The sequence below is a fragment of the Schistocerca cancellata genome, chromosome 2, assembly GCF_023864275.1.
Source record: "Schistocerca cancellata isolate TAMUIC-IGC-003103 chromosome 2, iqSchCanc2.1, whole genome shotgun sequence".
Lineage (NCBI taxonomy): Eukaryota > Metazoa > Arthropoda > Insecta > Orthoptera > Acrididae > Schistocerca > Schistocerca cancellata.
The window spans coordinates 857,343,252-857,359,788 of record NC_064627.1 but is presented as its reverse complement, the minus strand read 5'-3'; the positions used below and the strand labels follow the sequence as shown (position 1 = coordinate 857,359,788).

Sequence of the window (16,537 nt, the reverse complement as noted above, 5' to 3'; positions counted from 1 at the left end):
TTTACTTTGAAAATAAGGCTTTTTGAACAACAATTCGCAATATTTTCTCACGACTTGTTAGAAATAGATTCATTTAAGGCTTCAGCAGTTGCCAGACAGTGCCAGATAATAGGTGTCACCGCGCTTGGGGCAGCTATAGTGACATAGGATGCCCATATGTTCGTACGTGTAAAACATTAAAAGATCTTACATCTTGTCATAAAAGAAACAAGACATCAGAGGATACACCAAGAGTGTTGGAATTTCGTGAACCATACTAAAATGCAAAGTTCGCCTTACGGTGCACATTCGTATGTCCAGATTCCCAATGACGTAGGACTCGACCTGATATGAAACTTTTCAGTGTGGTTTTCGGGACGTAAATTTTCTTCTACCAGTACTATATTATCTCATGTTTGCTTCTTTGTTATGGCATAATGCCATACGTGCTAGAAGATTAAAACATGCACTTAAAACGCAGCGAACAGTTGAAACTAGCCAATAGTGTGGAATTAGACACTTTGTTTCAAATAAATTCACTGCCTCAGCAGGAAACCCTTTTAAAATCCAAATTTCTTTAGCAAACTGACAAAAATAACTTTATTGTTCTGCAAGGCGATTAATGCTTGACTGTCAGAAAGGTGGAAACAAAATAAAATCTGAAACTAGTAACATATTTTAGCCTTCTGTAATTATGTGAATGTATTTTAATTCACTTGATAGCTCCCAGCCACAGAAATCCGTCTTGTTTTCATTTGACGTGAGAGCAGTAAACGAAGAGGAAACAGAAAAATCATTTGTCTTTAAATTTGTCTGCTTGTGTCTGTATATGTGTGGATGGATATGTGTGTGTGTGCGAGTGTATACCCGTCCTTTTTTCCCCATAAGGTAAGTCTTTCCGCTCCCGGGACTGGAATGACTCCTTACCCTCTCCCTTAAAACCCACATCCTTTCGTCTTTCCCTCTCCTTCCCTCTTTCCTGATGAGGCAACAGTTTGTTGCGAAAGCTTGAATTTTGTGTGTATGTTTGTGTTCGTTTGTGTGTCTGTCGACCTGCCAGCACTTTCATTTGGTAAGTCACATCATCTTTGTTTTTAGGTATATTAAATGTAAACACGTGCATATGGAGACTACTCCCCCTCCCCTCCCCCTCCCACTATAACTCAGACTGCTCTGCGCATCAGACATCTAAAAAAAGACTTTTCAAAAATAAGTTCATTTTGCAGCGCACATCTTTCTGAAGAGTCTGATACATAAAACATACATCTTTGAGGAAATGTAAGACACATTATTTGCTCTTAAAGTGTGCAGTGCAGTGCTACGCCTCCTCAAACAATATTCTTATAGCGCACGTCACTGTATTTAGCACTGTGGAACTCAAACGTGTATATTTTGTAATGGATGCCATCAAACTATTTCATGACAGTGGACATTAATATGTCCTGAAGTGCCTATCTGGCTCCCAGTGGGCCGGTTTGACATTCTGCCCAACCTCTCGCAATTAATACTGGATAGGATTGAGAATGAGCTCCCAAGTTCGAGTCTCGGCCTGGCACACAGTTTTAATCTGTCAGGAAGTTTCAATACTGGATAGGATTATTTGTAACCAGGATAATAAGTACTCTTCAGAAAATCTGGACTCTTTATTGCCTATTAGCAAATAACTTGCTATTCTGTGTAACATAAAATTAAATATAGGATACCTAAAACCAGTAAAGACAGGAGACAGGCAAGACAGTACACATTTCTTCAATCCTTAGGTCTAGCGATTTTTCTCTAATCTTGCTACAGCTTTACATGGCGTTCTTTCCTTTCTGCGAAAGAACTATTACCTTATCAAAATTCGTCAAACGTTTTGTTACGTGAAAAATGGAAACGTCATTGTCTAATACTGAAAAAGCTGTTAATACAATTAGTACCTAAGACTGGTGTGGTTTCTCGATCTGATTACGTCTATTTTGTCACTGTGTGCTGGGTAAAATGAAATAGGCCTTTCTAATATTGCAGCAATTGTAACACACACCAAATAAGCGACACTGTTTTGGCAATAATGATCATTTTTATAATACGACAAAATAATTCACAAAGTATCAATACGAAACACCTATTTGGCCTACTACAAGCAAAAAGCTTTACGTTAGAAAATAGTTTCACATTTCATTCATGCGCTCCAGTTTCTCATACACGAGACCGAAAAATAGAACAAAATTTTTGTATGAATTTGGAATTGTCATATTCTTTCATAATTCGTGTAATGTCCCTGTTTCTTCTCCTTCCTCGTTCTAACAAACAGTCTTATCATCACTAATTCTGTAACTATTCCTACCACTGTCAAAACTCATTCTTCGGTTAACTTTACTACCCCTGCCACAATCACCGGTTTAGTTATCCAGAGATTATTCTCCGGTTAGTCGTTATTACAAGTTTGTACAATGCGTTTCCGAAGCTACTTCCAGAATGGGACTTAAACGGCTGCTAGCCGGGGACTGCAACTGGCCCTGTCTAGTGTATCAATCTGGCCAAAAATTTTCTGTCAATATTTCACTTTCATGGATACATAGATAAGATAATACGTAATCTTTCTTACCTGTTATTCCTGTTAGTCGTTTATTTCCACTCTGGTGGTCTGAATCTATGGATTTCGCTAGTAATTATAACAATGCTGAACATTCGCAAAACGAAGCAACCACAAAAACAAGCAGCAGTTGGCATTCTCCGGTTCGGTTTTATTCCGCTCAGCTCGTTAAGCCCCGTCCCGTTTTGTCTACAGGAAAGTTTGTTTCTAGATGTGACAACGATTCCCCTAGCAGAGGCATCACGTACAATATGCACATATTAAAAAATTAACTTATAATTCATTCAGAAATCAACTTAGAATGTGTTCAAAAACCAGCAGGTGTGTGTTTCAAAATCATATGAATAATCAATAGATCAACGTGCGCTGGATGCTAGGTGCTTTGCGAAACAAGAATTTTTTCCTCAAGAATATGAAATTCCCCCCCCTCCCGAAATTGCCTTCCGGTTCAGATACCCCGGTTTGCCCCCCCCCCCCCCCTCCCCACCACTATATCCGGGCCTGCTGCACACGCGTGACTCTGGCAGCTAGGGTGCGCCAGTAAAATTTTTCTGGGTACCATGTGGCTGATTGCTGCTACTGCTACTTACACAGCCAATAGCCACATTTCTGTTGCCAGAAGCGGGAAAAGGTACTAAAAAAGCCTTTGACACATTCTGCTGTTGTCAGACGCTTGTACAAGCACTTTGTTATTTTATATGGTGCATTTCCTTTGCAACTTAAGTTTTATTTTTGTTTTTTTCTCTCGTTCATGTTTTAACACCGCAGTACTATTCTGCAATACTGGGATATAGTAATATCCTTTAGTTAGAGTATCGGTTCTTACCAGTCAAAATTACAAAAAAATTAACTGAAAACTTAACCAACGAAAAATTCCCGGAATTCTAAAAAATTCCCGGGTTTTTCCCAGTTTTCTCCCGGATGAAAAAATTCCTGGGTTATTCCCGAATCTCCCGGTTGTCCCGGGTCGTAGACACCCTGTTGATTAGTCTCCATGGCACACGAAGCCTGATCGAGGTGGCTTCACAGATTCTTGATTAATTCTGGGAAGTTTGGTGACCAGGGGAGTACAGTGAACTCATCCTGGTGCTATTTGAACCATGCATTTGCACAGTCAGCTGTGTGACATGCTTTGCCTGCTGACAGATGCCATCATAATGAGGAAAATCAAACTTTATTCGGGGAGGGGGGGGGGGGGCATAGTCCCCAAGGATGGATGCATACTTGGGTTGATCTGTCTCTTCCAGAACCACGAGACCACCCACGGAATGCCACGAAAATGTTCTTCGGATGATAACACACCCTCCTCTGGCCTGTACCCTCTGAAGATTGTTGCAGGATGCTTGCTTTCAGACATTAAACACTGGACACCTCGATAGCCATCTGTCATACGGAGCATAAAACATTTTCCTCAGAAGGCCACTTGTTGCCACCCAATGTATGTCCACATGTGGTGCTGTCATGCAAATTCCAGCCTTCATCATCAATGAACAGCAGTCAGATGGGTAAATGATCCATGCGCCTGCTGCTGAGGCCCATACACAACAACATTCACTGACTGTGTCATTGAGGAGATGCTGTTAGCAGCCTCCTGCTTCATCTGGGCAGTCAGCTGCTTAATAGCCGCATGTCTGTTTACTTGTACACATCTCAGCAGCCGTTGTTTGCCCCTGTTGTCTATGGCCCATGATATACCACAGCTGCTTCAGTTCCAGTTCTGGACAGCACCATTTTGTCATGTCGATGTAATGTGACCACAGTGGCACACAAACAATTTACACACTTAGCCATTTCGGAAATGCTTCCACCCTTGGCCCGAAAGCCAATGATCATGCCCTTTTGGATGTCAGATAAATTGCTCTGTTACCACATTGCAACAATGATTGCACAGTTTTCTGCATCCCCGACATGTTTTATATACCCTCTGCTGCTAGTGCTGCCACCTGCTGTCTGTGAGTGGTTATTGCATATTGACATCGGACACAGGTGCTGGTCACAGTAACATGACTGGACTACATACCTAAAGCAGAGTGTATGTATGTACGTATGTACGTATGTATGTATGTATGTCCGGGATCGCTTCCCAAACCCCCGGATCAGTTTCAACTAAATTTCGCACAGAAGCAGAAGGCTTCACATATATCAGGACTGTGGGGGTTATATGTCCTAGCTCCAATAGAAGCTGATATATGGGCAAAAACATGTTGAACAGAGCAAGGGGAAGAAGGAAATGGACAGACAGAGGGGAGATGCATGAGGCAGGTGGAAGGTAGAAGGTGTAGAGGGCCGGTGAAAAAGGAAGAGGGATAGTGGGCAGGTAGGAAACGTAGAGGGTGAGGTGAAGATGGAAAAGGAAGATGCGAAGGTGCAGAGGTAAATGGAAGAGGCAATGTGCAGATGGAAAAGGAGGAAGAGGAGGAGTTGTAGATGGAAAGCGTAGGGGAGGTGCAGATGAAAAGACGAGAGGGAGTGTAGATGAAAAGAGAGGAGGTGGTGCAGATAGAAAGAAAGGGGAGGTGCAGATGATCAGAGGGTGGAAGAGATTGGGAGGGGGGAGAGGGGGGGGAGAGAGAGAGAGAGAGAGAGAGCGGGCAGGGGGGTGGGGGGGTCATTATAGGGGAACACAGTGAGGAGGAGAAAAAGGAGGTATGTTCAATATGTGCGTCAAACACATTTGTGTATGAACCAGTGGGGAGAGGCTAGTACCACAATAGACAAAAATAAACAAAAATGAAAATATGTAAATGGTATCAACTTTGAATACATATATGCACAATTATCTTGGCTTATACTGTAATTTATACATTCAACTGCTCTGGAAAATTCTGATGTAGCACATGGATAAAACATTTTTGCTTTGTTTATCATTTCTATTAGTTGCTCTACTAAAACTGCACCAAAAAATTAAAATACATACATTAGTAATAGCAAACCACATTAACTGAAAGCTGCTGTAGAATGTCCTTACCATCTGAAATTGAGCTTCCAGTTGAAACCTCCCCATGTCATGTCTGAGGCTGTTATGTACTCAAAAGTCTCATCAGATATGACATCTATAATTGGACAAACAACAGTTTTCCTGAAACACAAGTATCATGAATAGTACTTCTATAAGTTATTTATACACAAAAAATATTACCCACATCTAACTTATTGCAATTTCGCTAGCAAGCAAAGCCTGTTTCCATCGCTTGTTAATAAAAAAATATAGACAACTCTGAGATACAAGTTTTATTCTACATCTACACTGATATTTTGCAAGTCACAGTACAGTGCATGATGGTGAGTATTTCAGAACAATATCAGCCATTCTTTGTCCGATTCGAATTTGGGTATTGAGCAAAGAAAAAGTGGCTGTAAGAATGTTTTCCTAAGTGTTCTAATGCCTCTCACCTTATTAAGATGATATACACATGAGATATACAATGGGAGCAGCAGATCTGCCGCACTGTTTACTAAAAATACATTTGAAAGGAAGTTATTTTTCTACAAAGGCAACTGTTTTATTTTTAAACACAATTTCATAATTTAGCAATTATCTAAAGTCATCCTGCTTGGGCATTATCAAGCTATCATCTCAGACATGGAGTCCACGTGTAAAATAGGTAACCCACAACCCTTGCATGTGTTTAGTCACCCCGCAAGCATACAACACATTAAAATATGTTACTACAGCTACAAATTTTACACATGTTGCTGCATCCGACTTAATATTTATTTTAAATGTAGTTAAATTGGGAAAAAATTTACCTTCCACACAAATCTTATTATAACAAATGCACTCTCTCTCTCTCAATATTATGAAAAGGATAGTTGCTACTCACCATATAGCAGAGATGCCGAGTGGCAGACAGGCATGCACACCAAAAAAACTGTCAAACAAAGAGTTTGGCCAAACAGGCCTTCTTCAGCACACACACACACACACACACACACACACACACACACACACACACACACACACAGAGTCTCTGACTACCAAGTCAGACTGCAGCCAGAGGTGTGTGTGTGTGTGTGTGTGTGTGTGTGTGTGTGTGTGTGTGTGTGTGTGTGTGTATTCTGATGAAGGCCTGTTTGGCCAAAAGCTTTGTTTGACTTTGCCTATCTGCAATTCAGCTTCTTCGCTGAAATGCGAGTAGCAATTACCCTTTTCAAAATATTGTCATTATTCCATCCTGGAGTTTCCATTGCTTGTACTCTCAAGAAATCCACAGTGATTGGACCTGTACTATACAAGACTATCGAAAACCTATTCTTTCCATTTCCCAAAACGGTTTTGTGAAAACATCACCATTTTTATTCCAAGTATTCCATTAAGTTCATTGAGCTTCTGTTATACTTTCTTATGGGCAATAGTGAGTAAGTTACTTGCATGTTCTATGGATCACAAATGCAACCTGTCACTAAGATATGGAAGTTCTAAAATTATAGTAAATCTTCTCAGAGGAAAACATGACAACATGCTGATCATTTTCATGAACTCTTTATCCTCCTCCTCCTCCTCCTCCTCCTCCTCATCATCATCATCATCATCATCATCATCATCATCACTGATCCGTGTATTTTGAACATTGTTCCTTTGAATTAGGTATGCTTCATTGTTGTACTACGCTGACACCTCTAATATCTTAAAATTGTAAAATAATCCATGGATGAGTAAACAATTAAATTCTGTGATGTCTTCTGACAGGCCTAACAGGGTTGTAAACACTCAAGGAACACGCATATTTGCCTTTGGTGGAACTTGCAATATTCAGCTTTTTGTTGACCATGTGACGTGTACAACAGAAAACAAAAAGAGGGGGAGGAGTTGAAACTTCCTGGCAGATTAAAACTGTGTGCCCGACCGAGACTCGAACTCGGGACCTTTGCCTTTCGCGGGCAAGTGCTCTACCATCTGAGCTACCGAAGCACGACTCGCGCCCGGTCTCACAGCTCCACTTCTGGCAGTATCTCGTCTCCTACCTTCCAAACTTTACAGAAGCTCTCTTGCGAAACTTGCAGAACTAGCACTCCTGAAAGAAAGGATACTGCGGAGACATGGCTTAGCCACAGCCTGGGGGATGTTTCCAGAATGAGATTTTCACTCTGCAGCGGAGTGTGCGCTGATATGAAACTTCCTGGCAGATTAAAACTGTGTGAGACTACTATGTATGAACGAGAAACACAACTTGGATGAACCCTGTACTCCACGATTTCAAGGCATATCTGACAATATCTGGACACAATCCTCAAGACGTCTTGTGTGTGTTTGGAACTGGATGGGACTTGAATCCATTACAATATTCCAGTGTCCAAGCAACAACCCATAAATAACAATAGTTTTAAGGCTGTCAGGGTATCATCCACACCGATAACTTACGACTCAAGCAAAACTGTGACTGGAACCTTTACTCCTTCACACAAAAACAAATAACACATCATATAAGAATGACCTCTTTCACAAGAACAGTATCCACTTGCATAAACTAGCTGACAAAGTATTTCTCCATCAGACACCTTGGTCTCTTGATTTAGCCCCAAGTAATTTCTTCCTGCCTTCTGCCTCAAAACTTCAGCTTGCAAGGAACAAATTTTCATCAAAGACTGGGGGGCAGAGGGTTGGACATGGTGGAGGGAAGTGAATGTCTTCACAGTGCAACATTTTGCTGAGTCTCAAAGATTCTATTTTTGCTAGTGGAAACAGAAAGTTAGAATATTTGTGTGCCAAGTTTACAGGCACCAAATGAGCCCAAATGTAGAGACAAGGTGGATTTTCTCAGTAATTTTTTTCTGGTTAGTCATTCTAAAATCATTAATTGACAGCATTAAACTCAGTCCAGTACAATAAACATTAATGTACCGAATACAGGAAAAGATCGTAAAATGGTGAACTGATTAAATAAATTCTATATTGACACACTTTAACTAGCTGAGTAAGTTCAAAGGGCAGAGGAAGGCACTATCTTCAATAGGAATATGCCCAGTAACACGCTGCCTTTTCAAATCTACATTTGAGTTGTCGACAGCTTTGACTTAAGCAGACAACTGTGGTTTGGAGTGGGGTAAAGTTACAATAATTTTTCCTGAATGCTCTAAGAAAACATTTACCTGATAGCAGAGCTAGTGACATTTAAAGTAAGACCTGTGCTATTTATTTCATACACACCTGTCCTCTGAGATACGAGCCAGAAGGGGTTCCAGCCAGCCTTCAGTGCACTCACAGTGTGCATCCAGGAATGTAATAACCTCGCCCGTGACATGTTTGGCACCCAGTAGGCGGGCACGGATCAGGCCTGATCTCTTGTCTGTGCGTAGAACCTTCACTGGCACAGGCAGCCTTGATACGTACTCCTCAAGCTGGTGACCTAAGTGCTCTGTAAACATGTGGAAGGCCATAGTACATTCCTCTATTTTATGAGTACACTGCAAAAAATAAAGAGTGAGAGAGAGAGAGAGAGAGAGAGAGAGAGAGAGAGAGATTTATCCATTTATTTTCAACATAGTATAAAAAATACTGCTTGTGCAAAAGCAGACAAATACTGCAGGATTCCTCTCAGAGCAATAAGAGAACTCCAAATATACGATGTCAACATGTGCACAATTACTCTTTGAAAGGATATGTCACAGTTAATTAAGTGATGAATATTTAGAAAAAACCAAGTTACTTATTTCAGTAATGGATCAATGCATTCAATGGTGTACTGCCAGAGCTCGAACATTACAATATATCAATTTTTCTGGAGCTAGGAAAAGAAATAACCTGCCCCCCCCCCCCCCCTATATATTCACTTGAAGCGTGAGTATGAGTCATGTATTTTATATTATTATTTCTCTCCTTTCTCAGACGTTATGTCTGGTTAAGAATGGAAAGTGACGCGGACCTTGATCAAGCGTGACTTCCTTTTAACTGTACGGTATATGTTACATTGCATTTAGGAACTTTCGGGTAATTGAACACGTATCAATAATCACAGATTTCTGTAGTTGTATATGTATGTTTGGATGCAGCTGTATTGCGTTGATGTACTGGTGGATATTGTGTGGTATGACTCCTGTAGTTGATAGTGTAATTGGTATGATGTCAACTTTATCCTGATGCCACATGACCTTGACTTCCTCAGCCAGTTGCATGTATTTTTCAATTTTTTCTCCTGTTTTCTTCTGTATATTTGTTGTATTGGATATGGATATTTCGATTAGTTGTGTTAATTTCTTCTTTTAATTGGTGAGTATGATGTCAGGTTTGTTATGTGGTGTTGTTTTATCTGTTATAATGGTTCTGTCCCAGTATAATTTGTATTCATCATTCTCCAGTACATTTTGTGGTGCATACTTGTACGTGGGAATGTGTTGTTTTATTAGTTTATGTTGTATGGCAAGTTGTTGATGTATTATTTTTGCTACATTGTCATGTCTTCTGGTGTATTCTGTATTTGCTAGTATTGTACATCTGCTTATGATGTGATCTACTGTTTCTATTTGTTGTTTGCAAAGTCTGCGCTTGCTGTAATATCTGGTGTTTATTGTTTGATCCTGTATTGCAATCATGAATCCTTCCCTCTCACTGTTTATATTGTCTTTTCTTAGCCATGTGTTGGATGTGTCTTGATCGATGTGTGGCTGTGTTAGATGATACAGGTGCTTGCCATGTAGTGTTTTCTTTTTCCAATTTACTTTCTTTGTATCTGTTGATGTTATGTGATCTAAAAGGTTGTAGAAGTGGTTATGAAATTGCAATGGTGTAGCCAATGTATTTATATGAGTGACTGTTTTGTGTATTTTGCTAGTTTCTGCTCGTTCTATAAAGAATTTTCTTAAATTGTCTACCTGTCCATAATGTAGGTTTTTTATGTCTATAAATCCCCTTCCTCCTTCCTTTCTGCTTAATGTGAATCTTTCTGTTGCTGATTGTATGTGATGTATTCTATATTTGTGGCATTGTGATCATGTAAGTGTATTGAGTGCTTCTAGGTCTGTGTTACTCCATTTCACTACTCCAAATGAGTAGGTCAATATTGGTATAGCATAAGTATTTATAGCTTTTGTCTTGTTTCTTGCTGTCAATTCTGTTTTCAGTATTTTTGTTAGTCTTTGTCTATATTTTTCTTTTAGTTCTTCTTTAATATTTGTATTATCTATTCCTATTTTTTGTCTGTATCCTAGATATTTATAAGCATCTGTTTTTTCCATCGCTTCTATGGAGTCACTGTGGTTATCCAATATGTAATCTTCTTGTTTAGTGCGTTTTCCCTTGACTATGCTATTTTTCTTACATTTGTCTGTTCCAAAAGCCATATTTATATCATTGCTGAATACTTCTGTTATCTTTAGTAATTGGTTGAGTTGTTGATTTGTTGCTGCCAGTAGTTTTAGATCATCCATGTGTAGCACATGTGTGATTTTGTGTTGGTATGTTCCAGTAATATTGCATCCATAATTTGTATTGTTTAGCATGTTGGATAGTGGGTTCAGAGCAAGGCAGAACCAGAAAGGACTTAATGAGTCTCCTTGGTATATTCCACACTTAATCTGTATTGGCTGCGATGTGGTATTATTTGAATTAGTTTGGATATTAAGTATAGTTTTCCAATTTTTCATTACTATGTTTAGGAACTGTATCAATTTAGGATCTACTTTGTATATTTCCAATATCTGTAGTAACCATGAGTGGGGTACACTATCAAAAGCTTTTTGGTAATCAATGTACGCATAGTGTAGCGACCTTTGTTTAGTTTTAGCTTGATATGTCACCTCTGCATCTATTATCAGTTGCTCTTTACATCCTCGTGCTCCCTTCCAGCAACTTTTTGTTCTTCATTTATAATTTCATTCTGTGTTGTATGTGTCATTAATTTCTGTGTAATGACTGAAGTCAATATTTTGTATATTGTTGGTAGGTATGTTACGGGGTGATATTTTGCTGGGTTTGCTGTGTCTGCTTGATCTTTAGATTTCAGATAAGTTATCCCTTGTGTAAGTGTATCAGGGACTGTGTATGGGTCTGCAATGTAACTGTTAAATAATTTAGTTAGATGTGAATGTGCTGAGGTGACCTCCTTTAGCCATAAATTTGCTATTTTATCTTTTCCAGGGACTTTCCAATTGTGCGTAGAATTAATTGCTCGGGTGACTTCATGTTGCAAAATTATCACTTCAGGCATTTGTGGTATCATCTTGTACGTGTCTGTTTCTGCTTGTATCCACCATGCATGCCTGTTACGTTGTACCGGGTTTAACCATATGTTGCTCTAGAAGTGTTCCATGTCTGTTATGTTTGGTGGATTGTCTATTTTAATGTGTGTGTTATCTATTGTCTGATAAAATTTCTTCTGGTTTGTGTTGAATGTTTGGTTTTGTTTCCTTCTATTTTCACTTTTTTTGTATCTTCTAAGTCATTTGGCCAATGCCTGTAATTTCTGCTTCTTTTCATCTAATTGCTCTATCGCTTCTTGTTGTGAGATTTTACCTAACCTTTTTCATTTTTTGTCTGATATGTCATGTCTTATAAATTGTGTTCGCTGTCCAATGTCTTTTCTCAGTTTTTATATTGTGTTGCCATGCTGGTTTTGTGGGTTTCTTCTGTGTGTTGGTTGGTTCTGATCTCTGCCTAGTGTGTATATTTAGCGTAGTGAGTGCTCCTATATAAACCAGTAGTTGTAACTCTTCCATAGTTTTATTTTCATGTATTTTGTTGTGTATGATTGTGTTGATAGTTGTTACTGTTGTTTCAACTTGTGGGTTATTTGGGGGTCTATGCAAGAATGGTCTAATGTCTGTATTTGTGTCTTTGTATTCTATATATGTCAGCTGAAATTTTTCTTCTATATCTAACATGTGTGTCACTTCGTGTTCTATTTGTGCTTGTTTTGGTGGCTGTCTTAAGATTTCATTTTCCTCTGATTGTTTAATTGATGCGTGTTGATCTTTGTTTGTTTGCTCTGGGATGTTTGAGTCCATTACTGTATTTTCTTCTTCTTCTGATTGCACATTATTTTGTTCCAGTATTTGTTGTACTTCTTGTTTGATGTTTTCTAATTCTGACTGGGGTATCCTGTTATTTTTGATTATTACACGGATCTGATCAGCTAGTTGTTGTTGTGTTAAAAATTTTAATTCTGGGTATCTGGTAATAAATGTTGTGATCTGTATCCAGTTGTGTTGGTTCCCAAGTTTGTTCTTGGTAATAACAGAACATGAGGTGTCGGTTAACTTCATCTGACCATCTCATACTCTGTCTTTGTTTTCCTTCTAGGGTGGTTGCAAGAAGCACATCCTGCAAAACACCTCAATTTGGATTTAAATCATTTTCTGTGTGGCTAGCAGTGTCGTTACCACTGTGGGCGGGCATAGGGTTCAAGCGTCGTCCCCGACCATGACAGCACTTGTCCGAGGCTTCATTAGTTCTGTCCTGAACCAACTAATCACACTAGAAGGGGGGTTAGCCCTATTAGTGGTTTGTTCTTTTCATCGCCTTTTACAACTGGCAGAACATACCGGAGGACTATTCTTTTCCCGGGCCTCCACGGGGTTTATTATTATTATTATTATTATTATTATTATTATTATTATTATTACGCGCCAACCAGCTCCACGGATGAAGGAGAGACTGAAAATGATGAGATATAATAAATTATTCAGATAGTAAAGAAGCAGAACATGTAATTGTGATGGTGACTGGCATTCAGTAGTAGGAAAGGAAAGAGAAGGAAAATTAGGAGGAGAATATGGACTGGGAGAAAGAAATGAACAGGAAGCTGCCTGACAATTTTGCACAAAGCATAATTTAATTATCACTACGTTTAAGAATCACAAAAGAAGGTTGTACATGGGATGAGACCTGTAGACACCGGAAGGGTTCAGGCTGATTTTATAATGGTAAGACAGAGATTTTGGAACAAGATTTTTATCTGCAAAGCATTTCCAAGGGCATAAGTGGACTCTCACCACAATTTACTGGTTATGAACTAAAGGAATTTGCAAAAACGTAAAAAAATTTAGGAGATGGAACTTGGATAAATTGAAAGTACCAGAGATTGTTGAGATTTTCAAAGGGTGATAGAATGACACAGTGTAAAGGACTACAACAGAAGACAAATGAGTAGCTTTGAGAGATGAAGTAGTGCAGGCAGCAGAGAATCAAAGGTGTCAAAAGACAAGATCTAGTTGAAGTCCTTGGAAATCACAGGAGATATTAAATTTCTCTGATGACAGGAGGGAGTATAAAAACGCAGCAAATGAAGCACACAAAAGGGAATAAAGATATCTAAAAATGAGACTGACAGAAAGTGGATAAGCAGGAATGGCTGGAGGATAATTGTAACCCCATGGAAGCATGTGTAAGAACTGTTAGTTTAAGAAGTAAAGTTTGCAAAATACCTTAATTATTTACAGAAGAATGGAAGAACTGGTAGAAGCCAATCTTGAGGAATATCAGTTTGGGTTCCAGACAGATAATGGAACACAAGAGGCAATATTGACCCTATAACTTATCTTAGAAAATGGGTTAACGAAAGAAAACCTACATTTATACCTTTTGTAGACTTAGAGAAAGCTTCTGACAATTTTGACTGAAGTAAACTCCTTGAAATTATGAAGGCAGCAATAGTAAAATACAGAGAGTGAAAGGTTATACACACCTTGTACAGAAACCAGATGGCCTTTTTAAAAGTCAAAAAGCATGGAAAGTAAGAAATAGTATAGAAGAGAGTGAAAGGGGGTTGTAGCCTATCCCCAATGTTACTCAATCTACAAACTAAGAAAGCAGTAAAAGAAGTCAAAGAAAAATTTGGAGAAAGAATTAATGTTCAGGGATAAGAAATAAAAATTTTGAGATTTGCCGATGATACTGTAATTCTGCCAGAGACAGCAGAGGACTTGAAAGAGCAGCTGAACACAACAGACAGTGTATTGATCGGAGGATATAAGATGAACATCAACAAAAGCAAAACAAGGATAATGGAATGTAGTCAGATTAAGCCAGGTAATGCTGAGGGAATTAAGAGTACGAACCAGGACACTTAAAGCAATTGATCAGTTTTGCTATTTGGAGAGCAAAATAACTACTGAAGAGTGAAGTAGAGAGAATATAAAATGTAGACTGGCAATGGCAAGAAAAGCGTTTCGAAGAACACAAATTCGTTAACACTGAATATAGATTTAAATGTTTAGGAAGACTTTTGTGAAAGCATTTGTCTGAGGAGTAGCCTTGTACGGAAATGAAATATGAATGGTAAGCAGTTCAGGCAAGAAGAGAATAGAAGATTTTGAAATGTGATGCCACAACAGAATGCTGAAGACTAGATCAGTAGATCATGTAACTAAGGAGGAAGTACTGAACAGTCCTAGGGGAAAAAAAGATTATGAGTCTTACACACGGCGGAGTAGCGTGGAGAGCTGCACTGGACTGAATACCACAACAACAAAATTGTTATTTACATGTGATCCCACTAGACCACACACACAATGTACAACACAGCACATTTTAAAATGTTCTTTTATCATGGCCATACTACTTCCATTCTTTCAGAAAGGGTACTTTTCCTTTTCTCAGTCCAAGTGGTTCCATTCTCCTTGTGTTTTTCTGCCATGACAACTGTATAGCCACGAATTGTGTGGCTAAAATTTTCACGTTTATGTCCTGTTGGGTTAACCATTCTTGTTTCAGGGCTTCTTTTAGTGCTGTGTTTTACCTTATTGTATCATAAGTATGGCTGCCAGCAGACATCGATATGGACGCAGATGATGTTACCACATGTGTTTACTTGTCAGTGGTGATAGACGTGGCTGGTCAGTTCTTACGATGACTTCAGCTACCTTGGGTACAAGTACGTAAAAGAGCCGTGGTCCTTGCTCGCAACAAAATGTTAAGGGCCCAAGTGTCTGCAGATTCAATAGTCAGTTTTTGAACTCTTCACTATAATTTATCATCATAATTTGTGAAGCAAGATATAATTCTATCACCCATAATAACTGAAACTTCAAGGTCCCTGCAGAATATCAAAAATTTCATCTCCACAGGAAAATATCATTTTTCTTTCCTTCACGTACCAGTCAAACTGATTGCCTGACACCAAATATTCCTAATGACTCATGTTCACATTGATATAGTTCTAATTTCCAGCTACAGTGAACTGAATGAAGCACTTGTCTAACTAGAATTGATTGCTTCCACTCAGTTTTAGAAAGGAGGCAACAAAACAAGTTTCTATTGAAATAGTAATCAAACATAAAACAAACTTCATAAGAAAAGGGAACTTACCATTTTAACACATTTTTATTAGGTCTCTTTCTTGTGTATCTATCCAGTACAAATTTTGCAATTGGTTTTGAACTAACTTCCCAATGAGCTAGAGACTTGAAATCTTACAGATAGCTCGTAACTGGATGACAATGGAATATTAACGCACTTTCTTGTCTGTCTGTTCAGTAGGGGTGGGTAATGGCTGACATCTCAATGGGCCTGGAGGAGCGGTATGTTGTTCAGGTACTATCTGGTATGTTGTACATACCCTATCAGAATGTATTCCAAGTGGTATGCAAGAGGACAGGCACGACTCACCATATGGTGTGAGGTGGGGGTGGGGGAGGGGGGGGAGAACGACAGAGAGAAGGGGAAAAGCAGATGTGTTCAATATACATCATACAAGTATACAGACAATACCATGGGTACAAAGTCAGTATATATACCCTGACATGAGAAAAGTCATGGGATGCATGTTTACAGATGGGGGTAGTATTGCGTACACAACATATAAAAGGGCAGAGCATTGCTGGAGCTGTCATTTGTTCTCGGGTGATTCATGTGAAAAGGTCTTCGATGTGTTTATGGCTACATGACAGGAAGTAACATATTTTGAATGCAGAATGGTTGTCATAGCCGAACATATGGGACATTTCAGTTCAGAAATCATTAGGAAATTCAATATTCCAAGAGTCACAGTGTCAAGAGTGTGCTGTGAATAAAAAATTTCAGGTATTACCATCTCCATGACATGAATCCCA

The 16,537-nt window shown here is 39.0% G+C and overlaps 1 protein-coding gene across 3 annotated transcripts in view; it reads right to left on the bottom strand.

Moving 5' to 3' along the window:
• LOC126162790 (polypeptide N-acetylgalactosaminyltransferase 5-like) overlaps nt 1-16,537 on the bottom strand; it is a 217,469-nt gene that overhangs the window by 36,254 nt on the left and 164,678 nt on the right. For all 3 annotated transcript variants that reach the window (XM_049919508.1, XM_049919509.1, XM_049919507.1), the window contains 2 exons: nt 8,703-8,910; nt 5,523-5,633 (listed from right to left, as the gene is read on the bottom strand). In XM_049919508.1, the coding sequence (XP_049775465.1) occupies nt 5,523-5,633; nt 8,703-8,910 (319 nt within the window). The remainder of the gene's footprint in view (nt 1-5,522; nt 5,634-8,702; nt 8,911-16,537) is intronic.